Source organism: Stigmatopora nigra, chromosome 1, assembly GCF_051989575.1.
Source record: "Stigmatopora nigra isolate UIUO_SnigA chromosome 1, RoL_Snig_1.1, whole genome shotgun sequence".
NCBI classification, from domain to species: domain Eukaryota; kingdom Metazoa; phylum Chordata; class Actinopteri; order Syngnathiformes; family Syngnathidae; genus Stigmatopora; species Stigmatopora nigra.
In genome coordinates this window covers 26,486,496-26,511,060 of record NC_135508.1, presented here as the reverse complement: position 1 = coordinate 26,511,060, position 24,565 = coordinate 26,486,496, and the positions used below count along the sequence as shown (strand labels likewise).

Genomic DNA, 24,565 nt, shown 5'->3' with positions numbered 1-24,565 from the left:
GCCCACTTAAATTAAACTGTATTCGGCCCGCAGACCAAAGGGAGTTTGACATCCCTGGGTTAGAGTGAAGATCTGTTTTCCATCAACCCCAACCATGACTGTTGTTCTATATTAAGGTGCAACTACTTAACAAGAAATTGTATTGGGTTTGCTTAATAATGTTGGAAATTAGAAGTATCTAACCCCATTAATAATTCATTTTACTGCAGGTTGGTATGTCTCTCTTTTTTAAAGTAAAATTTTGAGGCAGATTAAGAAAAAAAACTGAACCAAGGAAAACAAATTTATTTTTGGTAATGTTTTCTTTTTAATTGTGGTTTCCCCAAAAGCCAAAATGTATAGGTTTACCGGATATTGTCATGGCATAGTTTTGCTAAATGTGTAATATGATTTATCCTAATTCTGTAAGAAATGATAAGGCCAAATATTTTTATTCACTGATGATGTAGTGGTTCATTCGCCTGACTTCTGGGATCAATTCCCACATAGTGGTGGTGTTATGGTCGGTGTGAAAGGTTGTCTGTCTTTGTGTGTGCTCTCTGACTGACAGGCAACTGACCAATTTAGGATGTAGTCTGTCTTATGTCGAGGTTAGAAGGGAAACTCTAGCAACCTGTGATCCTGACGAGTAGTAGCAGTAGGCGGGAGACACCGAATAGGATACCAGCTCATTTGTAACACAAGGAGACGAACAATGATTCACGCTCACACTGATACTAAGGGGAAATTTAGAGTGTTTCTAACCAGCCTACCTTTCATGTATTTGGGGTGTTGGAAGAAACCAGAGTAATTGAAGAAAACCTACATAAGCATGGGGAAAACATACAAACTTCACTCAAGAAGGTCCGAACCTAACAACTGCTCTGTCACATCTGATTTTGTTTGAACTGACTTTTTTTTTTTGCAAAATAATTTTCTTTACTTAAATTTTTTTTTAAAATCCAGATGAAAATGTTAAAATTTAGATTCAGAAACTAATGGCACTGATTTATTTCCAATAAATACAAATATCAGAGCCTGCGATTAAATGGAAGCAATATTGTATAAAGGCACATCATTCTTTCTAAATCATAAACATAGCTGCATGTTATTAATTTATTATCCAGAAAATAGCTACTAAGAATAAACTTAAACAGTCTGTGTCAAATGTGGTGTATCTGCTTTGCGTGTGTTCAACTATGAAACTGTTGCTGCCTATCATAGGATATGATGAGGCCCCTTTAATAAATCTGTTTATGTGGCACCAAGTCTGCTGAGATAAATTACAGCATTTGTGTAAATTGAATGAATAATAAATGCAATAATCAGAATCCTGCCACAAGGCCCCCCTGAATGAGTTCCTCGTACTGTGTAATGTGTGAAAGTATTACAACCTATTTGCTTATCTATATCACATAATCTCGGTCCACTTTGCCTTTTGACAAATACATTATTTCAAATAGATGTGCAATTTGTGAAGAACAAAAACCCACCTATGTCTAAATATCAAAATCCTCAGCAATACAGAATATAAGCATACCTTTATCATAAAAATCTAGATCTCTATACAATAGTTCACTTTCAATAATTTAGGAGTCTGTTTCAGTGTAAAACTAGCCATTTCTTGGGAATGTGTGGCCGTTCCAGTGTAAATCTACCTATAGAAAGGACAGCATGGGAAGGAATGAAAAGAGAGAATGAAGGGAACAAGTTTCTGCTGAATCTGCAGGCAAAGGGGAAGCCAGTCACTGATATTTGCTGCAAAACAGTTTTGAAAGTCCAAAATGAGTCTTTGTTCATTCAAGTAAGGTTATACTCCCACTTCTTTGTTCCTGCAAAGGTCTAAAAAAATATGATGAACACACACAATTCTGTGTTGTCCAAAATGTCTGATATGGCACTCCCTCAAAATGCATGAAACTGCTACTATAGGCAGCTTTTGCACAATGCCACCTGGCCCTTCATGTAATCACGGCAGGGGCAGATGCGATTAAGTGACTGGTGGGCACCGGCACAGCTGAATAATAGCAGGTCTGACTGAAAGATGCAGTGTTGGCGCGTGATGCCGTAGGCCGGGACCACTGTGTCGGCGCTCGACTCCACCGTCTGGCAGTCCACACCATGCCTTTTGGAAGAACACATGTTAATAGACATTTCTGTGTGAGTGAAGGGTAAATGTGCATGTTTGCAGAGGACCTGGCCAGGTCTTTTTCCTTGTTGAGATGTTGAAAGAAGGATGGTTCACAGATGAGATGTTGTTCCTGACAAACCTGCTTACAAGAGCGTCCTGGTTCTGCCATTTTGAGCTGCAGCGCACTAAGTGGAGGCCACATTACCTGGCCATGACAGAAGTCCTGACAACAAGACACATTATTAACAGAAAGTGTCTTCTACCTTTCACACGACTCAAAGAAATATTTGCTCTCCAAATACCACACTTGATGCCGGAATTTTACGTTTAACAACCGAGGAATAAAAAAGTACATAAACCCCACACCCTTCACAAAAAAACATTAGGACAAAAATGGAAAAATACTAAAAATCTACTTTTAAAAAAGATGAAAAAAAGGGTGAAACAAGGATTCATAAGAAAGAAAAGATTATATCATAATTATAAAAATAACAACAACAAAAAAGTAGAAAATATAGAAAATGAATATTTTTTTTTTAATTGGGGGAGACCAAAACAGAAATTTGAATGGGATAAAAACACATTTTTAAACCATACAGATTAAACCATCATCTCATATCATTTTCTGAACCGCTTTATCCTAATTAGGGTCATGGGGGTTGCTGGAGCTTATACTGGAAGCAGGGAACACCCTGAATCGGTGGCCAGCCGATAGCAAGGCACGAGGAGATGGACAACCATTCACTCTCACACTCATGCCTAGGGAATGTGGGAGGAAACCGGAGTGTTCCTGTACAAAATCCACGCATAATCCGTGCTAAACTCGACACATAGACCGACATTAATTTGAACCCAGGACCCCCCAGTGATTGCTAGACATCCTTAAAGATGTTTTGCCCCATATTTAAGATCCTGCATTAAAGCAGGTTGGCACTAAAAACAGAAAAAAAATAGTAATGAAGGGCATATATTGTTTAAATACAAAAAACTTTTACTTTAGTGCTGAATGACTTTTCAGAAATACAGTGGTATTTCTACTTACAAAGATCACCTCTCTCTCTGCCCCCCCTCTCATTCTCTCTCTCTACTTATCAGGGCCGCAGGGTATTAAACATTGTTCCAAAATGCATGTTAATTCAATGTAAAATGCAAAACAACCAATTAATTTTGTAAGTAGACATAGCACTGTATGCATAATGACCTAAATGTACTTTGTTAAGTTTATTATAATTATTAACATTTATCAGTGTTATCCTACATTTTTAATATTAGCCAGTAAAGGTACATTTTATCATTTAAATGTCTCTTATCCAGTTATAATCATCAAAATGTGCTCAGCTGTTTTTACGTTTTTTTTTATTGTAAATTCAGCTTTCATGATAGGTACATTTTATCATTTAAATGTCTCTTATCCAGTTATAATCATCAAAATGTGCTCAGCTGTTTTTACGTTTTTTTTTATTGTAAATTCAGCTTTCATGATGAATCAAGTTTTGCGTTCTTACAAGAAGTATTCACGTTTGCAGTATTTTTCACTGCATCAATAAAACAACTTAATGATTGTTATGTTTCTCTGATATACTATATAGGCTCCAAATAGATAAAAAGGATAAAAAGCAAAATTGTATTTTGTTTAAGGGTGAATTAAAACGTTAATGAGTGACATAAATTGTCTTTCCATTCTGAAATGACCTAGCGACTACAAAATTGTTGTACCATACTTTGAAATACTAACCTGAAAAATTATGCATGCCCGATAGACACAGGTATCCAATTTACCGCATTTTCACGACTATAAGGTGCACTAAAAAGTCTTAAATTTTCTCCAAAATAGACGGCGTTTTATAATGCAGAGCGCCGTGTGTAAGCTCCAAAGCCTTACTGAGAGCACTTCTTGCTCACACGCTTTTTATATAAAGAGAAGGCGGACGTGGGTGGGGTCAGATGCTAAAGACGTGCCCCTACCAGGTACCCGTATATAGTGTGGGCATGTGTTTGTTGCAAAACAATTATCGTTTGGTTTCTAAGGGGCCAGTAAGGCTCTTTGGCCTGATGGGATCCTTTACCGCCGGTGTCGTCCAGCGGGTTCTGAAGTTGCCGCCACGACAGGCACTGACCACCTTGCAGCTGCAGTCTCCAGTCTGCTGCCTCAGCAATAGAAGCGTGGAACAAGAACTACTCAGACTCAATGTCCCCCGCCTCTTCCTGGACATGAGAAGCTCTGTTGGAGGTGGGAAGTGAAACTCCTTTTGAAACTCCTTCTGACAGGGAACTCCACCAGGAGTTCCCAGCAGACCCTCATAGAACGTTTGGGTCTCCTGGGCTGCATTGGCAACTGCCCCAACCATCGGAACTAACTCACCACCAGGTGATCGGTTGACAACTCCGCCCCTCTCTTTACCTGAGTGACCAAGACATGTGGCTGCAGGTCTGATGACATGACCACAAAGTCGTTCATCGAACTGCAGGTCTCACTGTCTTTGCCCACGTGAAATCCCCCAGCAGAACGACAGAATCTCCGGAAGGGGCACTCTCCAGCAGCCCCTCTAAGGACTCCAAAAAGGGTGGGTACTCTGAACTGCTGTTTGGTGTATATGCACAAACAAGAGTCAGGTCCCGTTCCCCCGCCTGAAGACGGAGAGATGCTACCCCTCGTTCACTGGGGTAAACCACAACCTACAGGCACCAAGCCGTGGGCTACTAGTATGCCTACAGCCATTCTGTGCCTCTCCCTGCTAACCCAAACTGTGCGAAGAGGTGAGCCCGACTATGTTGAGCCAGAATTTCTAAACCTCTTGCACTAGACCTCTTTAGCCTCTCTCACAGATGGTGAGCCCATGTGAGGGGGAACCCACATAATTTCTTTGGGTTGTGCCAAGCCGCGCCCCATGGGTGTAGGCCCGGCCACCCGCGTGCGTCTTAAGTTGCGATGCACGTGCATGTGTGGTAGCGTGCGTGTGTGTGTGCCTTTGACAGCTGAGAGGCAAAGGAGAATTAAGGCGTGGATCATAGTGACACGTGCCATAAAACGTATGACATGGTTGGGATTGTGTAGAAAATAAGTGTCAAAAACGTAGTGCTGAAGCTGTCAAAATTCACTGTCGTCTGAGTGGTCACTTCTGGAACAGTGAATGCAAATTTGATGTTGGTTGGTTTGTAATATTGAAATTTGAGCAAAAGCAATCATATTGGTTATTCTGTTGCAGATGTGTTAATGAAAGCAGATTTAAGTGCTTTGGTGTTTTCCTTAGGCGTGCGGCTCGTGGCAATAAGCGACTAATTCCTCCGTGAATGCTTGAGGAAGTATAACTTGCATTAGGTTTTTAACCTATTTCAAGGATGTCAAACTCGGGTTGGTTCAACTTGATTTCATGTGGAACAGACCATTTTAGATACATTTAGATTTTAAAAAAAATCAGATTAAAAGAACTGGATAAAAAAGCCTTAAATCGGGAGTTCTTTTTTTTTTTTAGATGTAAAACAATGTTTATTTGAGCTTTTCTTCTTAGTTAGGGAAAATGTCTTTTAATCATTTATATTTCATTTCAAAAGGAAACCAAATCTTTTTTTAATTATGTTCCATTTTAAAGTGGAAAACAGAAAATATTTGTATATATCTAATTTTCGATTTTACAAAATAATTTTTGAACAGAAAACAAAATTTAAAAAGTGGATTAAAAAAATTGCAATTATTAATTTAAAAAGGGGAAAATCACGAAACATAATATTCATATATAATCTTAATTTGAATTTGACCCTAAAACAGAAAGTTGGCACTGATGATTTACTTTCTTGGGCCGCATAAAATAATGCAGCGGGCCCTATTTGGCTGCCGGAAGTTCCGGGAAAAGGAGGTGAGACTGGTAATAGGGTCTGTGAACACCAGGAAGGCTGCTGGCCCAAATGGAGTACATGGGAAGGTGTGCAAAGACTGTGCTGACCAGCTGGCTGGAGTTTAAAAAACAAATTCAATTGTTCCCTGCAACAATCCATCATTCCGTCCTGCCTGAAATCTGCCACCATTATCCCTGTCCCCAAAAAGCCAACAATAGGCCTTTTGGACTCACGCCTGTGATCATGAAGTGCTTTGAAAAGTTGGTCGCCCGCCATATCAGGACTACAAACCCTCCCTCAGTTGACCCTCACCAGTTTGCTTATAGAGCAAACAGGTCCACTGAGGACGCTACTGCCATAGCTCTACACAAAGCACTGAGCCACCTCAAGCACCATGGGAATTACGTGAGGATGCTTTTTATTGACTATATCTCAGCCTTCAACACCATAATACCGGACATTCTGACTGACAAACTCTCCCACCTTAAACTATCCTGTTCTATCTACTGCTGGATAAAGAACGTCTTAACCAACCGACCACAAAGACTCATTTCCGCCATTACACTGAGCACTGGCTCCCCTTAAGGCTGTGTACTGAGTGCTCTTCTGTATTCCCTGTACACATACGACAGTACACCGACCCACCAGTCCAACTCCATCAAATTTGCCGATGACACCACTGTGGTCGGACTCATCTCAGGAGGGGATGAGTCGGCCTATAGAGATGAGGTCAACAAACTGTCTTTGTCGTGCTCGGTGAACAATCTCACGCAGAACACCACCTCAACTAAAGAAATAATCCTGGACTTTCGCAAACACAGCACAGATCTGGCCACACTCCTCATAAATGGAGGATGTGTAGACAGGGTCCAGTCCTTTAAATTCCTGGGGGTCCACGTCACAGATAAGCTCTCTTGGTCTACAAACACCACGGCAGTAGTGAAGAAGTTTCCATTTCCACAGGGTACTCAGGAGGAACAACTTGGACACTAACCTTCTGGTAACCTTCTATAGAGCCACTGTGGAGAACATCCTGGCATACTGCATTACAGTGTGGTTTGCAGCAATGTAGGAACAGGATTCATTCAAACAATTAGGTAAACAGTAGCTGGTTGGTTTAATAGATTTTAGAATATGTATAATTTCCCTTGGCCTTGGTAGAAATGGAAAGTTTTCAGTGCACGGAAAACATTCCGTTCTGTCCTGGGCGGGTGGAATATAGTTTGTCATGTGTTATATTGATGACGATTAGGATATTTATGTACAAATGCAACAATTGGCAAGGACAATTTAAAAAGTAGGACATTAACATTTCAAAGAAGCGCCAAAACCTCTCACCAAGAAACAGATTATATTTGTCGTTTTGGGGGGTTTGAAAACTGGCGGTGCATGGGTTTTGGAGTGTGGATCCCATTTCCAAAATAAATTGAGGGGATTTGGAAACTTAGCTCTAGAGCACTAAATGCTCAAAATGTATCAGGTCTTTCTTTCATGGTATAAAACAAGTGGTGGAATATGGTCAGCATCAGCACTGTAAAATTATGAAATATCAACCTCTGATTAATGCAAAATTCTTTATGTAGATGAGTTATCTAAAAATTAATAGAACGTGTAAAACTCGAACAGGATATAATATATTGACCTATCTACTAATATGTATGCTTTAGAATCAGAGCTATTATAAGCTCATTCCACAAACAGCTAAACTGGGTACTCGGTCGTTTCGTCGACGGACACTTCTTCGTCGCACAGACGTATGGTCGACGGACAGTTCGTCGAACGGACGTTTGGTCGACGGACAATTCATCGAATGGACGTTTGGTCGACGGACAGTTCGTCGAACGGACGTTTGGTCAACGGACAGTTCGTCGAACGGATGTTTGGTCGACAGACAATTCGTATCACGGACCAGCAAAACAATGATTTAGGGAAGCATTAATTTGGTCTATTTCCTATGTAATGCTGATTAATGAATGTTGTTTAATGTGGGCTTTTCTCCAATGTACGTACAGGTGCTCCCCTAATTACGAACAAGTTAGGTTTCCGAGCGCTTGTTCATGAGTTGAAAGTGTTCATAAGTTGAAATTGTTCAAATTGAAGTTGATTCAATGCTATATTTTGTATTAAAATTTATGTTTAAGGCCTATATAAGTATATTGAAGGTGCATTCATATGTTTAATGCTTGTATAAGTAACTAGCATTGGTTTGTACTGAAAAAACATTTAATAAAATAGAGAGAATACAAACAGTACTGTATACATACATTAGAGGGATGGAGAGAGATTTACGAGAAACTGTCCGAAAGAAGATATCTAATGACGATCGCAGTTTTCTTGTTTTTTTCACTATAAATGCGGTAGCACTGTATGGCATCATTTAATTGATTTGCAAGCTTTGTGCGACGTTCAATATTTGGGTCCTGCTGCTTTATCTTTCTGTTTAGAAATGGTACTTAATGATGGTGAAACGATTCAAGTTGTATTCCCGTGAAACGCTAACCACTTTCTTATGCACATCAAGCTTCTTTATTATTGCCACTTTCATTTCAAATGAAATGGCTTGCTTCTTCTTTGCACCTCCCTCACTAGAAGCCTTTCACTTTTCACCAACCATATTGAATAATGGATTCACGAGATATTTAATGATAGAAATGAAAAAGGTTCTTTGCGCACTGGAGATACGTCACGCACTTCCGCAATGCAATGACCTGGGCAGAGGAAGGTAGATGCTGGGTGAGCTGAGCTCACAGCGCCAGGCAGTATTAGCGGCGGAAAGAAGCACTACTCGGAAAAGGCGCGCAATACAAAATCAAACTTACGAACACCTCGGTGTCGCCAGAGATTCGGAGCTGGACAAAGGGGCCGGGAGAAGAGGCACACTTCTGACCAACCATTCCATTCTGGGATGAAATGGAAGTGCTCTTGGCGTTTACCAGGATCGGAGTCGAGGGGCTCTACTCGGCTACTATGTCTTCAGGTCCAGACTACTGAGGAACTGTGCGGATAAGCTTGGAAGAGTGACTCTGCATATTCTCTACCTCGGTCACAGTCTGCAGAAGTTCCCTATCTTGTGGAAGACTTCCTGTGTGTGGTTCCAGTTTTTGTCCAACGTAACGTCTTTTTGAGTCTGTAGCCGCTCTAGCCACCGCAACCAAGATGGCGGCGTTCATGCGGCAGCCGGCGGCGGCGGTAGCTCCGTCCACTCTTGCTCGTATTGTGTTTTTGCTGCTTTTAAGTCTTAATGATTTGTTGATTCCATTTATTTTGATTTTCTTTGTGCTTTTGCTTTGCTGTTGTCTAATCACCCTCTTGCTACTGCCAATGAAATTTCCCTAATACGGGATGAATAAATTATCCATCCATTCATCCAAAAGGTTATAATCGAGTTAATAATATAAAGAATTGAGCACCGAATGACTTAAGATGTTTAGAAACTGGTATAATTGTTGCTTTCAGATGAGGTAAATATTTTCTAATCATAAGGTTTATTGTAAGTTTTCCAGCCTGTGTAAAGTGTGAAATTGAATAATTTGCTAACTCAGGAATATAAAATATAGGAATACAAAGGACCTGTGTTGGGTTTATTCTGTATTACTTTTATAATAGTCGTATTAATTCATTTCTTTGTTAAATCATTCTCTTTCTATTCTCTGTATTAATTCCTTTCTTTGTTTAAATCATTCTCTTTCTATTTTCAAAGTGTTGCGAGGTCACGAGTATTGCCAAGTCATCTTTAACCTGGACGGCCTGTTCCAGGATGGTTATACAAACAATCCACCCAATCTGGGTCCTTGAGATTTGGTGGGCCCTTGGTGACGAGGCCAGGGCTATTCGGCCAATAACAAGAATGTTGTTATCGTTATGTAACCGTGCTTTTCTGTATGTAACCATTATATGATTGTGATTATATTATATGATTCTTAGGTCAAGGAAGTTGTATAATTACTCTAATCTAAATGTTGTTAAGTCTAGTCTCCTGTTTTTGTTATTGCTAAAATACTTTGATTGTTATTGTAGTCCCAGATGTTGTTTTTACTCATACGTGATGGAATGATCAACAACTCTGTAAATTGTTTTGATTCATGGCAATAAGAAGCGTACGAAAAGTCTATTCGAGGAGAGGTTCGGAAGTTGTAAGGTGACACTTGCTGTAACGCTCCCCTTCGGAGGCTTTTATCTGTTGTATCCATTTCTATTTAATTAAATGTCAATAATTGAATAAGATGTCTGCCTGCAGTTATTGATAATTACGGACGAAGGTAATTATTAATGAACCTAACAACCTGATATCGGGAGACTTTGACAAAAGCCCAAGAAAGAAAAAGGTTTTAATGGAATTAAAGCCTTGCTTTCATCCCACAACGCTCTGTCATGCAAATTGAGTCTTTGGCTGGGTCATAAATGGCCAGATTTTGGCTTGGGTGAATGAGTTGCTGTAGATTTTAAAGTTCAAATTGGTTAAATTTAATACACATTTGGTTAGATCTATTGATTGGGAAAAGAGGATGAATATCCTTAAAGTGTAATTTTGGAAAATCTGTTGAAAAAAATAGTCTTGCAAATTAAACTGTGATAAAAGGAAAAGAGTCATTTGCTAAAATTTAAAAATTCAGGAAGAAAATGAATAATTCAATGTGTGTGAATTTGAATGTTCAGAGAGTATCCCACATTTCATCAATGCCATGGAGATCAACCATAGCAAAATTTAATTGATGAATCACCAAAGATGAAACCATTTTTGTGACCGTAAACAGTTGTTTTTATTATGCTAAATTGGGAAAGTAGGGACATTTGGAGATTTGAAATGAGAAATTTGAAATAATTTCTGTTCAGGTTTAATGTGTAGACTTTTAGCTACAGCTATTTGGTGTACCGCAAATATTTTGTTAATGAATAATAACTTCTAAGGTATAGTTTTCTGTTTAAATGAGGTTTGTCACAATTTTCAAGTCAACAGTTTATAAAGAAAGGTTTCTGGGGTTAAGTTAAATGTTGTTTTGTTTCATGTTTTTCAGAATTCCGATAAGTGAAGTCGGCTACTTTCAATTAATTTCTTGCCTTTTATTTTTGTTCGCGTCTTTTGAACTTCACCAGAACTAACTTTGGATTCAGTTTGCCTTTTTGTTAACACGTTTACATTAATCCAAATTGATTTGATATCCTTGTAACTGAGTTGGCCAGGCAATTAATGTCTGAAATGAACTGTACATTGTAATTTGCAACAAATTTTGTAATTGTTTTCATCTTTTGATGTTGGATAATAGATTATAAACAAACTACGAAGACAATGTAATGTTAAAATCTGGCAAAAAGCTACTAGTGGGGTATTTTTACTTAAAAAACTGGTTTAATATGTAACGCGTTTAATACTATTAAATGAATTTGGAGTCCTTGATTATTATGCTGTTCGGGCACAGTTATACAGCTAAGCTTAAAATATTAATTCTTGGGAACGGGGGAAGTTGTACTCATGATCCAAGAAAAACTGACCCACTGATTCTACGTTTTGACCTATGGTGGTGATGTAGTGCAAATAAATTATAACTCCTTTAAAAAAGAAACAGGACTATGTGCTTTGGCTTCATTGCTCTTACTAGTATCTCTTTTATAATCTACAATCGAAGAGATACAATTGGCGGGTCAGAATCCCGGTGCCGGGGCTGATCTCTCTTGACGACATTGCGCCTCATCGAGTGATGGTGTTCCAGCTTACATTGATGCAATTTGCATCCCAAGAGGCGTACCAGATGAGTATGGATTGGCTGAACAAATTGCAGCAGGTTGGGAGTCTGTTTTTTTTTTGGCTTAAAAAAAAAAAAAATGGATAGGATAAACGACATCCTTACAATGTCCAAAAACTTATAAAAAGCAGGAATTTGTAGCAATGACGAAATAGCTGGCAGTCTCATGGCTTTCCAGGACCGCAAAGCGGTTGATATGCTTCTGGCTGAGCAAGGGGTGTGTGTGTGCAATGTTTGGATATGAATGTTGCACCTTTATTTCCAACGACACGTCACCCGATGGGTCCCTAACCGTAGCCCATGAAGGCCTGCAGACTCTGAACCAGAATATGAAGAGGCCTTCTGGAGTGAAATTGTCTGCTTGGACAGACCGGTGGGATAAGACCTTTGGCAAGTGTGAAGATTTGGCCTTCTTTGTGGTGATCTCAATGGCTGTTTTTGCTACTACTTTGACATTGTGTGGTCATTGTCTTATCCCCAGCTTACGCACTTTGTTAAGTTCACTTATAACCACGGCAAATGTGCCGACAAATTGCAAGAATTGTATCCACTTATTACTCAGCCTACTGGTGAGGGCATTGATATCATGACTATGGTGAATACGAATGAGAATTGGACGAGATGTATTGTGTCCTTCCTTTTTCAGACCATACCTGCAAATAAGGGGGATTCGGGTAAAGAGCACACCTGCACATTCCCTCCCGGGTGGAATTAAATTTGTCATAAAAATTAGTTATTAAAATATAAGGCATAATGGCATTAGATCGTATGCAAATATGTAATAAAAAGGGGGAATGTCTGGATTTTCTTTCATATTATTATACTTGCTGGCAACTTAAGTAAATGCTTTGTTCCTGATAACCTCAGTTAGTCGGAATGAAGAGGAGCCAGAACGGACTAAAGTCCTAAATGTTGCTTTTTGCTAATAAACTTTACTCCTGGAAGTCTAAACGAAAAAGATCCATTCGGAAGGCTGAGGATAGGAAGAGGTGGAGCGAGCGCCCAACTCCAACATGTGGAGTGACAAACCACCATCTTAGGATGACGGGGACTCATGACACCGTGTTTACAGAGGCACAATAATCTTCTGGGCGGCAATAAAAGTGGAATCCTCATTCATCAGGACCGACTTTCACCGGAAGTCCAAAGAACTAAACTGTGGGATCTGTATTATTGTTTGTAGTTAAAAACTACAAAAGGGGGTCTTTTGTGGAATATTGAGGTGCCCGTTAGTCTAGATAACACCTACTGTGGCAGATAACAACATGCGTTCATGAGCCAGGGTCGGGCTGGCCTTAATCAGACATTGCCAAAACGATGATAGAGGGCAGATGTCCTTCCAGTTCTCACTGTACTGTGCTCAAAATTCAGACGAGATTGCGAAGGACGGCAGATGTCCTTCACTGTACTATGCACTAGCTTTAAAATACACTGTTTTTCAATAAAGTAGGTGTTCCTTCCTATAATTATAAAGGTAGCATAGTAACCATAATCGACCGGAGGCGGTCGATCAGGTTTTTTATTTTATTTTTGTGACTATTTTCACCGTATGCTTTTTTTGTGGGAAAATCGCATAGAATTACGTAGACAAATATTTTTGTAACTATTTTTTTGTAAATCTGCAATACTAAAAATATATTTTTGTACTCCTGTGATTGAGTAAGATTCCAAATTCCTAAAAAAACCCATAAACCACTAAAAATGAACCAATTGAAAGAACCATTCATGAATTTTACGACGCAGACGGGGCGCAGACACTTACAGAATCCTAGCAATATAATGTTGATGCGATACCGTAGTGACGCAGCAGGGGGTGTGAACAATCTCGCGACATTCGTCATCTAGTGACGTCAACTAGTGACCAGCCAATCATGAATTTTACGACGCGCAGACACTTACAGAATCCTGTCTATCAAAGACATCCGGTCGAACAACCAAACTATTTGGGTCATCATTTACACATTAGAGCAGCAGTCCGCAACCACCAGTCCATGGAATGGTTTTCCAGAGAAATAAATATTAACGTTTTCAATCTTACCCTACTACTTGAAATTAGAACAAAAAATTATAGTAATGAAGAATGTTATCATCCCAGGGACTTTTTACCGTCATAGATGTTGTCCAGGCACCATCATACACACGTTTTATTTTTTTAAGTTGACACCCTCTCCATACCCCAGTTTGCGAGAAAATAGTAAAGCCTTTTTTTCCTCGGTGAGAAAAAGTTTGGGGACCGCTATGCTAGAGAACTCATTGAAGAAGCAATAATAAACTCATGTACCTGGTTTTCAATGAAGGCATTTACTCTCTGTAGCATCCCCTCACAGGTGAACTCAAACGGCAAATACGGCTCAATCTGCTCAAACCAAACAAAGCACAAAAGTATCATTTTCATAGTGAATGTTTGATCTATTTACATGTTAGCTAAAAAGCAGCAATACTGTCTCCAAATAGACTTGTTTATTCCTAACAACTTTATTTGCACTTCAGATCCAAGGGAGCAGGTGGGTGGTTTTTGGCAGCAATCAGCTAGTAAATGTTAAGGTTATATGTGATACATTTGATTTCTTAAGTTTCACAATGAAAAGAAAGTTTGGAATTAGATTTAACTTTGGGTTTTGAGTAGTACAGACAACAATTAAGCCTTTTGTTCGACACAAATATTCATAACTCATTCCTCGTTTAGTGAGCTGGACGAGGAAATGTGTCCAATAAAGAAAACCATTGTTCTTAATCCTACAAAGTTTACAGTTTAGCAGCAGCAGAATCAAGCGGTGATGCATTTCCATTTCAGGTTGTTGATGTGGCTGGGCAATTAAATAAAAATTGTCATTATTGTCATATAATTTGTCAAGAAAAATAATTACAACGTATAATAAAAGGCACGTTTAAGCTGTAATTACATCACCCAAACACAAAAAAAGACCCTGGCCGCTGATGCGTTGTGAACGCTAGTTCCTTACCAACGTTCAGGAGATGAAGAATATGGTGAAGAACTGTCAATCAAACCGTTCATCCAACTTATTTATTTTCTGGCCAGGGCTGAAAAAAGTCTGCTTGGCAATGATGATGATGTGATTATATTGTTATTTTATTTTATGTTGCAGAGCAAATTTTGTTTTTCCAAAAAAGAATACCTGTCAGAATGTCTGCATGTTTTATTATTCATTACTTTATCTAGTGTTAGGAGGGAGTTGTCATCTCTCATTGCAAGGCAGAACAACAAAAACGCCTTTTCAAAATCAGATATTATATTCTTTTTTCTTTAAGTGACATAGATTTTCATAATACAATTTGAAGTTTCAAATTAGAAAGATTATGATAGTTATTGTGATAAAGATCATCAGACAAATGATATATATATATATATATATATATATATATATATATATATATATATATATATATATATATATATATATATATATATATATATATATATATATATATATATGTATATGTATATATATATATATATATATATATATATATATATATATATATATATATATATATATATATATATATATATATATATATTTTTTTTTTTTTTTTCATATTGCCCACGCCGAGTTGTTTGTTATAAGACAATTTTTAAAAACGTACCTTCTGACTGAGAATGGAGTGGATAGCTCTTTCTACGTCTGCAGGATTATTAATATCAACAGTCCACACATGGGGTTGTCCAATGTAAACTTCAGCGTATGGGTGCTGAGAGGTCAGCTGCAAACAAGGAGGCAGACAGCAGGTTCTAGCACAATTGGAACATTTTTGATTATAAATAAAAATAAAAAGTCACCTCTCTTAGAGTCGGCTTTCCCTTGAAAAAGTCTGTGTTCTTGCTGCTCTTTGGTGGGTTGAATTTAGGGTTGAGAAACACACACCCATTGGCAATGGCTTCAAGGGGTGCAGGGCCCTCATAGGGAAAAGACAAACCCACAAACAACTGCAATGCGTGAAAGAGCGAGAACAATTAGAGGAATTGATCTCCATCTAAATCTTATCAACACTTTATAATCTCAATTTCAATTTGAAAGCTTTCAAGGGATTGTGACAGTTTCCCGATCCAGATGATGGAGTAAGACATTTCATAGTTGTCATCGTTTACTCACAAAAGCAGTTATAGTTTAAAGACCCCATAGTACGTACTTCACTGATTTTGATAGTTCGGACTTTTGAGTGTCAACAATATATAGTCTTTTTTTGTAAAATTAACAAAAAGCCCAAAGGTACACGAGCACTGCATATTTTTTTTAGGTTCCATTACTTTGCTGGCCAGTATTGTAGTTTCCCCCCGCCCTAAGAAATCCTCAAGACAACTAAATGGAAGATATGCCCCCCTCCAGACCAACAGCGGGTAGAAAAACCCCAATCAGAATAAACTCTCCCGACTTCCTGCCTGAGGTCACAGACAGTATATAAGCTCAGTAGTCTGGCTCACCATCAGTACAAAAGTACTGAAAAAGTACACAACAAGGCGAGAAAGCCAACTAAGGAACCAAAGAAACCCATCAGTTTCTGGTCGTACGCAACTGGTCAGGATCAGACTTGAGTACATACACAATGACTAGTGCTGCAATAGCAGGATCATTAACCCAATGTCCCCCTGATTGAGAGTTCTTGGCAGTTCGGTGAAGGTCCTTTTATCTACCTAGGGAGCTAATGATAGTAATTTTAATGGCTGTTTACTTCCCACCGGATGCTAAGTTTAGCATGACACTTAGCCTCCTGCTAGCGACTGTAAACAAACAGCAGCTCAACCACCCGATGGAGTCATTATTGTCGCTGGTGACTTCAACAAAGCATGTTTAAAGAATGTTCTGCCTAAGTTTATCCAGTACTTGAAGTGTCACACCAGAGGAGATTAAACTCTACAGTGTCTACACCATTATTCTAACATAGAACATGCTTGTAGAGCAACACCCCTCCCTCACCTTGCTGGATCGTACCATTTCTGCCTGTCCCTCACCCCCTCATATACCCCACTCTGGAGGCTAACAAGGCCACAAACAAAGATAATAACAACAAGGCCTGAGGACGCCCTTTCTCAGCTTCGGGACTGTTTTTCCTGCACCATTTAGGAACTTTTTGAACACCACAACCTGCAGGACTACACGAACACTGTACTTTCCAACATCAAAAACTGTACGGACAATGTCACTGTTAATAAACATATCCAGGTTTTTCCTAACCAAAATCGCTGGATGACCAGTGAGACACGGCACTCATTAAATGCCATAACACCGCCTTCAGGTCAGGGGACAAGTTACAATACAGCGCTGCCATTTCCTGAGAGTACTCAGACGGAACAACTTGGACACTAAGCTTCTGGTATCCTCCTATAGAGCGACTGTGGAGAGCGTCCTGGCATACTGCATTACGGTGTGGGATACTGGAAACACGACAGCAGATGGTAAGCCATGCATAGAGTGATCAACACTGCCCAGAAGATCATCGGCTGTTCTCTGCCCTCACTGGATGACATTGCTAGCCCTCACTATCTTTGCAGACCCGGGAACAATGTTAGGGATCCATACATACAACCTGTTCCAGCTGCTGCCCTCTGGCAGAGGCTACAGGTTTCACAAACTACGGACAAATAGACATAGGGATTCTTTGTGAAGTATGAATGTATTTTATGCTTATTATTATGTCTTTTGGTTTATATAGTGTAGTCACTAGAATAGAATTTTGCATGACCTAGTTAGGGGGGGTGTCATCTATCACGACACCCCCATTTCTTTGTTCACTTCTTCCCGCCTTAAGTTTGTACCTAGGTCACATGACCCTTTGTTAATAAAACTAGCTCAACTGTTGTAGGTAGGTAGGGATTTGAACTGGTCAGGCTGGGGGGATGGACACATCTCCCTGCACTGGCTATTCTGACCCCTCCTTCAGCTGAAGTCTTTGAAAATCTCATCAAGCCGACTCTGCGTGTGCTACCTCTGATCCGAAGTTATTGAATGTATATGGTTCTAAACCTGACATTTTCTTTCCCACAGCCATCAGGACTGAACCTGCATTAGCACGACACACAATCCTTTCTGTACAATATATTCGCAGTGTGCAATAACAATGTGCAATATTTTAGATTATGCAATATTTTAGAATTTACCTTGCCAGGATGTGACTTTTTATATTTATTTGTTTTTACTGGGAAAAGGCACTTTGTTGAGTAGCACCACCAATTTCATTATATGCAGCTGTGTATGATGACAATTAAGGCTTTTGATTTTATCTGATTTGAATCCGGCTAATGTAGTCACTCCAGACAACCACTTCGGCAACCTCCTAAGGTACCTAAAAGTCCTGATTTTATTTGATTTGAACCCGGCTAACGGAGACACCCCAGACAACCACCTCGACAACCTCTTAAGGTTCCTGAAAGCCCAAGAGGGAATCTTTGAGAGGGCCGAGCAGCTTAAAGCATGTCGAAAGCTTGAGAAATGATCAGTTGAACCCTAGTCAACTGAACCCAAGAAATATGCCTCAACCAAGTCCACGAGTAAAGAGGGATGTGGGGCAGAGAAAAGCTTTTTCTATGAGAGACGTTCAAAAATTTGAAAACAAAATGCAAGTTGAGTGCCGTTGAAAAGCTGGGAGCTTGCAAAAAGTGCCTAGACTGTCATGAAGATGAACACGAATGCGAGGACACTTGTGCAAAAAACAGAGCGGCACGGGAGACGATCACTTTTTCCTGTTTCAAAAAAGATACGACACCAAAACCAAACGTGGGGAGCCACAAATTGACAGAAGAACAACAGCAATTTGCGTCTAAACTGTCCCCCGACATGGCAGAAGAACTCAAGGGAATCTTTAACAGTGTTTCGGCAAGTTCCCTATGCACCATCTGTAGGAATGGAGAATTGTGCATGAAAGGAACTCCCAGTGATCTTTATGCTCCTGGAAGTTACAAACATTGCAGGTCAGAAGATCGGAACACTGATTGACTTGGCGTCTGACATGCACTACATTACCCATAGTGCTGCTAAGAGACTCAACCTCAGGGGTGAGAAGATCACTGTGTGGCAGCTTGAATATTCAAAACACACTTTGCACGGTTCATGAGGGCCTCAGCTGTGAAATAACAAGATCTCACAGCATCAGAGGAATTCAAAGCTGAAACCAGAAGCACTGTCACAGACAAAGAATTTCTCAACTGGTGGAAATGGGACAGTATTGCAAACCAAGGTGCGGAGAATGCAGATGTTGCAACTGCCAGCCAGGAGGCAAGGAGATGACACTGAGTGAGGAAAGAGAGCTGGAAATCATCAGAAAAGTCCTCACCTATGCAACTTTTTGAGACACCACCCTCAACAGGTTGGCTGTATACAATGGAGTGGAGACTGAACTCTTGGTATGTGGAGGATGATTACAAATCTTCGACAATGTTAAAACTGCCGTACCAATTTTACCCTATGAGGGGTGAATATCCTCTCTTCTTGCAAGAAGCCCACAACGCAAACCATGAACAAACAGCTGGTACACTCCTGCGCATGGGGAAGAAAGCGAGGGTTATAAAAGGCCGAAGATTGGCACAGAAGATCGGAAATGATTGTGTAACATGCAGAAAGACCAAAGCCAAAAGATGCCAACGAATAATCCGTCCTTCCATCCGAGCGAATAACATCAGCCAGACCATTTCAATATGCAGCAGTGTGGATCTCTTTGGCCCTTAAGAAGTGAAGGATGAGGTGAAGAAGATATAAAGTCTCAAAGTATGGGGACTAGTCTTCTGCTGTATGGCATCCGAGCCCTACACACAGACATCGTAAATGACATGTCATCTGATAGTTTCCTGTTGGCCTACAAGAGATTCACAGCATTGAGGGGACACCCAAAGAATATATGGTCAGACCCAAGGAAAAACTTTGTGGATGACAGGCCTACCCTCAAAGAACTGCTTGCTTTCCTGAGGAAGCTAGAAGCATTCAAAGTTGAGGATGAAGCCTCCACACATGGAACAGAATAGAAATGGAAACTACACCCTGCTGACTCCCCTCACCGAAATTGAGCTGCTGAGACTGACGTGCTCTGCATAAACCTGGGAAGAGATGGATGCTTCACATGGAGTGAGTTCCAAACCTTCCTCTATATAGCTGCTAACCTGGCCAACGAAAGACCCATTGATGCCAGAACTCAAAGTCACGAGGAGAGTGTAGACTACATCAGTCCAAACTATCTTCTGCTGGGAAGAACAGGACCCAAGGAAGATGTAGGAAGCTTCGACTTTCAAGATTACCCATACAAAAGACTAAGAGCCATCAGGACCGAAGTTGAACGATTTTGGAAGAAGTGGAGTCAGCTGGCGGGACTTAATTTGTTCATTCGAAGCAAGTGGCACACAACTAACAGAAACGTAGCCTTAGGAGATAACTTCTGCCTGGCCGACCAAAGTGCTTGGAGGGGCCAGTATAAACTTGGACGAGGCGATAGTGTCATCCCCGACAAAAAATGCATCCTCAGTGACGAACACATCAAGACCTTCCCGAGCTACTCCACCTCTACTACCAAATCTAATCAAGCAAAGAAACCCCCTACAAAAATCCCTTCCACGATTCTGCACAGAGATGTGTGACACATCATTGTCCTGATACCTGTGGAAAAACAAATGTGAACGCCAACGAACAAACAAAGAAACGGATGATGAGCGGCCGGTACTTATGTGACCTCTCTGGGTTCAAGACCTGAGATGTCAAATGGGAGGTGTCAAGTCAACTATGCGGAAGATATGTCTGCCCCCATCCAGACCAACAGTGGGCAGAAAAACCTCAATCAGACTTAACTCTCCACATTTCTTGCCTGATGTCGGAGACAGTATATAAGCTCAGTAGTCTAGCTCACCAACAAAGTACAAAACAAGACAAGACAGGCAACTAAGGAACCAAAGACACCCTTCAGTTCCCGGTCATACGCAACTGGATCAGACTTGAGTACTACTTGGGTTCCACTTGATTATTGCTCAGTTCGTTTCACTCAACCATAAGTTGTATAAATTGTATTCTTTGTGTTTTTCTTTCAATTTGGATTACTCATCAATCTCAGTAATGTGAATATTTGTTTGGTTTACCCAATCAGTTAATGTACTGTTCCTAACCCTGGCCCTAACCCTTTTTAAGATGTGACTAATAAACTCAAGAGTAATACTTTGATATACTTAGTAAACTTGAATTTAGAATGATGTCATGTGCTTCCTTCTTTCCCCTTCTTTAAGGTTTTTTTAACCTAATCACTCCGCCTCCTCATAAACTTCAATAAACTGTAAAAATGGAGGAAGATTTTGAGTTGTTCATGTGTTGAGAAGACCGGGGCCTTTTTCAGGTTGGGGCAAAAATTGAGGGAATTACACAACTTGACAGTTTTGTGACAAAATTGGTAATGCACGAACACTGCTGGAAAAGCCACTATTTTGAAGGATGGGAAAATAACAGGAAGAATCTTATTCCATTCTTTAGATCAGAACATCATACTGAAAACTGCTTTGACCAATGAAGTGGGGTATTTTTGGGGCTGTTTGCAGAAACATATACCAGTCTTAAATGCTTTGCATGCGAACTAGCTGCCACAATTAACGATGAAATGAGAACTAAAACAATAAGGTTTTAGCCACCTGTACTGGCTCTGACGCCTTGTGGTGTAGAAGTTCCATTGCCTGACTTTGGTGTGGGAGGCGCAAGCTCGACTCCCGCTGGTGGCGGTATGATTGTGAATGCGGATGTTCCTTTGTCTCTGTGTTTGCCCTATGGCTGACTGGCAACCAGTCTAGGATGTAGTCTGCCTTTCGCTGAGGTCAGCTAGGTTAGACTCCAGCAACGCCCGCAACCCTTTCGAGGATGCGCGTAGTGGATGAATGAATGAATACTGACCCTGACTGGAGTCACTAAATTTGCAACAGTAAAAAAATCCCAATTTAAATTTGAGATGAGAAATTGTAAAATTGGTATCCTTGCTTGTAAACTCGAGGTCATGAATGTAAGATATTTATCGTCTAGCGATCCAATATTAATGAGTCCAAGATGCTTGCATGTTGGCCTCTTTTCTGTCAGTCACCTAGTTTCAACTCTGGTGTTTACTTGACAATAAAATATCAGGTTCTTTGGAACTTACTTTCATATCTAACCAACTTTTTTATTTCTTAATTCAAGAATATTCATCTACCTACAAGTTTTACATTGCCTTCTGCCAGATCCTGTCCTCCTGTCACCGGTGAAGGCTGATCCATAATTTTATTAGTTGTGGATCTGTCTTGATAGTTTATTTTGAATACTTTTTCAGAAGATACTACCATTTAATCAAAGTGTGAAAATCTGAAAGTGGCACTTGTTCTCAAACATGATTCAATGGTACAAGATTGAGCAGATTGTTATTTTGGCATTAAAAACAGGTTATGCTAACCTTGGTTTCTCGAAGAAGAAACTGTAGGTCTCGTCCGCTCAAGATGCCATGGTTCCTCACGTAGCTGGGAAGATGCACCGTGCTTGTGCCATGCACAGTGCCATGGATTTCCATGTAGCTGTGGATGATGTCAAGGTAATTTTTTTTGGCCTATAACAGAGAGAAAAAAAACCTGCAGAAAATCCATACGAGTAAAAATGTATTTGCTATAATTGCTATGTATATGTACGTGTATGTTTATATCTATATCTATATCTATATCTACCTCTACCTCCACCTCCACCTCCCTCTCCCTCCCCCTCCCCCCCCCCCCCCCCCTCTCTCTCTCTCTCTCTCTCTCTCTCTCTCTCTCTCTCTCTCTCTCTCTCTCTCTCTCTTTCTCTCTCTCTCTCTATCTCGATCGATCGATCGATGGATGGATGTGTATATATATATATATATATATATATATATATATATATATATATATATATATATATATATATATATATATATATATATATATATATATATATATATAGATAGATAGATAGATAGATAGATAGATAGATAGATAGATAGATAGATAGATAGATAGATAGATAGATAGATAGATAGATAGATAGATAGATAGATAGATAGATAGATAGATAGATAGATAGATAGATAGATAGATAGATAGATAGATAGATAGATAGATAGATAGATAGATAGATAGATAGATAGATAGATAGATAGATAGATAGATAGATAGATAGATAGATAGATAGATAGATAGATAGATAGATAGATAGATAGATAGATAGATAGATAGATAGATAGATAGATAGATAGATAGATAGATAGATAGATAGATAGATAGATAGATAGATAGATAGATAGATATATATATATATATATATATATATATATATATATATATATATATATATATATATATATATATATACACATACCTACCTAACAACCCACCCACCCGCCCGTCCATACAAAAATGGACCCACACAGCCACCCACCAACCCACCCACCCAACCAACCAAACACCCACCTACCCACCCACCCACCCACTCACCGGTGCAAACAAGAATAAAATGTATCACTTACCTCTCACTGTCTTCTTACTTACCCTCCCTCAGTTCGCCTGTAGAAGGCAGATCCACGCCAAAAATTGTGGGTAATGGATCGGGCGTTTGTCAAAAAGATACTAGGAAGCGGGCTTGGAGTGGTTGTTGTCGTAGCTTAGCCGCAATGGCCGCCCGGCATCCGCTCTTTTGCTTCCTTTCTCTTAGCCATCTACGGCGTACTTTGGGTGGATTGGATATCCTCGGAGATCCCGGAGGATTACGGATGTTCTTGAGGATATCGAAGGTCAGTTTGTAGTAAGTCGTGAAATTAGGTGTCTTGCCTTTCAACGAACGAACTGGAGAGCAATGAGCCGCTGCGCCCGAGCACGCCACCATCTTGAACTCTCCGTCTCTCAGTTGTGGTCAAAACTTTACAAACACTTGTGAAGAACATAATGTCATGGCTCTCTTGAGTTTCCAGTTATTTCTACAACTCTGAGTTTTCTCTGATAAAGTGATTGGAACAGATACTTCATCACAAAAAAATTCATGAGGTTTTGTTCTTTTATGACTATTGTGGGTTAACAGAAAAAGTGATCAAATCTGCTGGGTCAAAAATATACATACAACAACACGAATTAGCAATTTGGGTGACTTAGAAAGTTGTGTGAAATGAGCTTCATAGCATGTTCTCTTAACTTCTTGTGAGTGATTATGACTGACTACAGCTGGTGACTTCTCTAGGGCTCATTGGATGCAAACGCCCACAAATGCTACAATGGGAAAGTCAAAGGAGCTCAGCATGGACCTGAAAAAAGAATCACTGACTTGAACAAGTCAGGAAAGTCACTTGGAGCCATTTCAAAGCAGCTGCATGTCCCAAGAGCAACAGTGCAAACAATTGTTTGTAAGTATAAAGTACATGGCACTGTGTTGTCACTGCCACGATCAGGAAGAAAACGCAAGCTATCACCTGCTGCTGAGAGAAAATTGGTCAGGAGAAGATTCAACTAAGAATCACCAAAAAGCAGATATGCCAAGATTTAGAAGCTAGTGGAACACAGGTGTCAGTGTCAAGAGTCAAGCTTGTTTTGCATCTCCATGGACTGAGATGCTGCCGTGCAAGAAGGAAGCTATTGTTCCAAAAGTGGCACTCGGTCAATTTGCCTAAGAATGTTTGGCCGACTGATGTCTGGGCGAGGGCCATCTCGCCGAGGTGGCATCTGGCTGAACGTAGAGTTAGCCGAATGAATAGTTAGCCAACCGGATAGCCAGCCGAAGAATGTTGCGCCGACGCGCTCGCCCCACCCCCTGTCGTGTGTGTGTACAAGTTAATCAAAATGATTTGCTGAGAACTTTAATTAAAAGATTAATCTCAATGTTTTCTATGCTGGTGTATATTTTCAGTACCTACTGCTATAACTACTTTTTTTCTGTCATTA

At 39.9% G+C, this 24,565-nt stretch overlaps 1 protein-coding gene across 4 annotated transcripts in view; it reads right to left on the bottom strand.

Moving 5' to 3' along the window:
- Window positions 1-283: 283 nt before the first annotated feature.
- The window catches only part of mgat5 (alpha-1,6-mannosylglycoprotein 6-beta-N-acetylglucosaminyltransferase), a 115,061-nt gene continuing 90,779 nt past the window's right edge, over window positions 284-24,565 (bottom strand). For 3 of the 4 annotated variants that reach the window (XM_077727012.1, XM_077726997.1, XM_077727006.1), the window contains 6 exons: window positions 22,081-22,230; window positions 15,485-15,631; window positions 15,292-15,408; window positions 13,967-14,041; window positions 2,176-2,333; window positions 284-2,104 (listed from right to left, as the gene is read on the bottom strand). In XM_077727012.1, the coding sequence (XP_077583138.1) occupies window positions 1,906-2,104; window positions 2,176-2,333; window positions 13,967-14,041; window positions 15,292-15,408; window positions 15,485-15,631; window positions 22,081-22,230 (846 nt within the window). In that variant the 3' untranslated portion in view covers window positions 284-1,905. Of the gene's footprint in view, window positions 2,105-2,175; window positions 2,334-13,966; window positions 14,042-14,074; window positions 14,493-15,291; window positions 15,409-15,484; window positions 15,632-22,080; window positions 22,231-24,565 lie in introns of those variants that run through there. The other variant, XM_077727020.1, reaches the window with a different exon arrangement.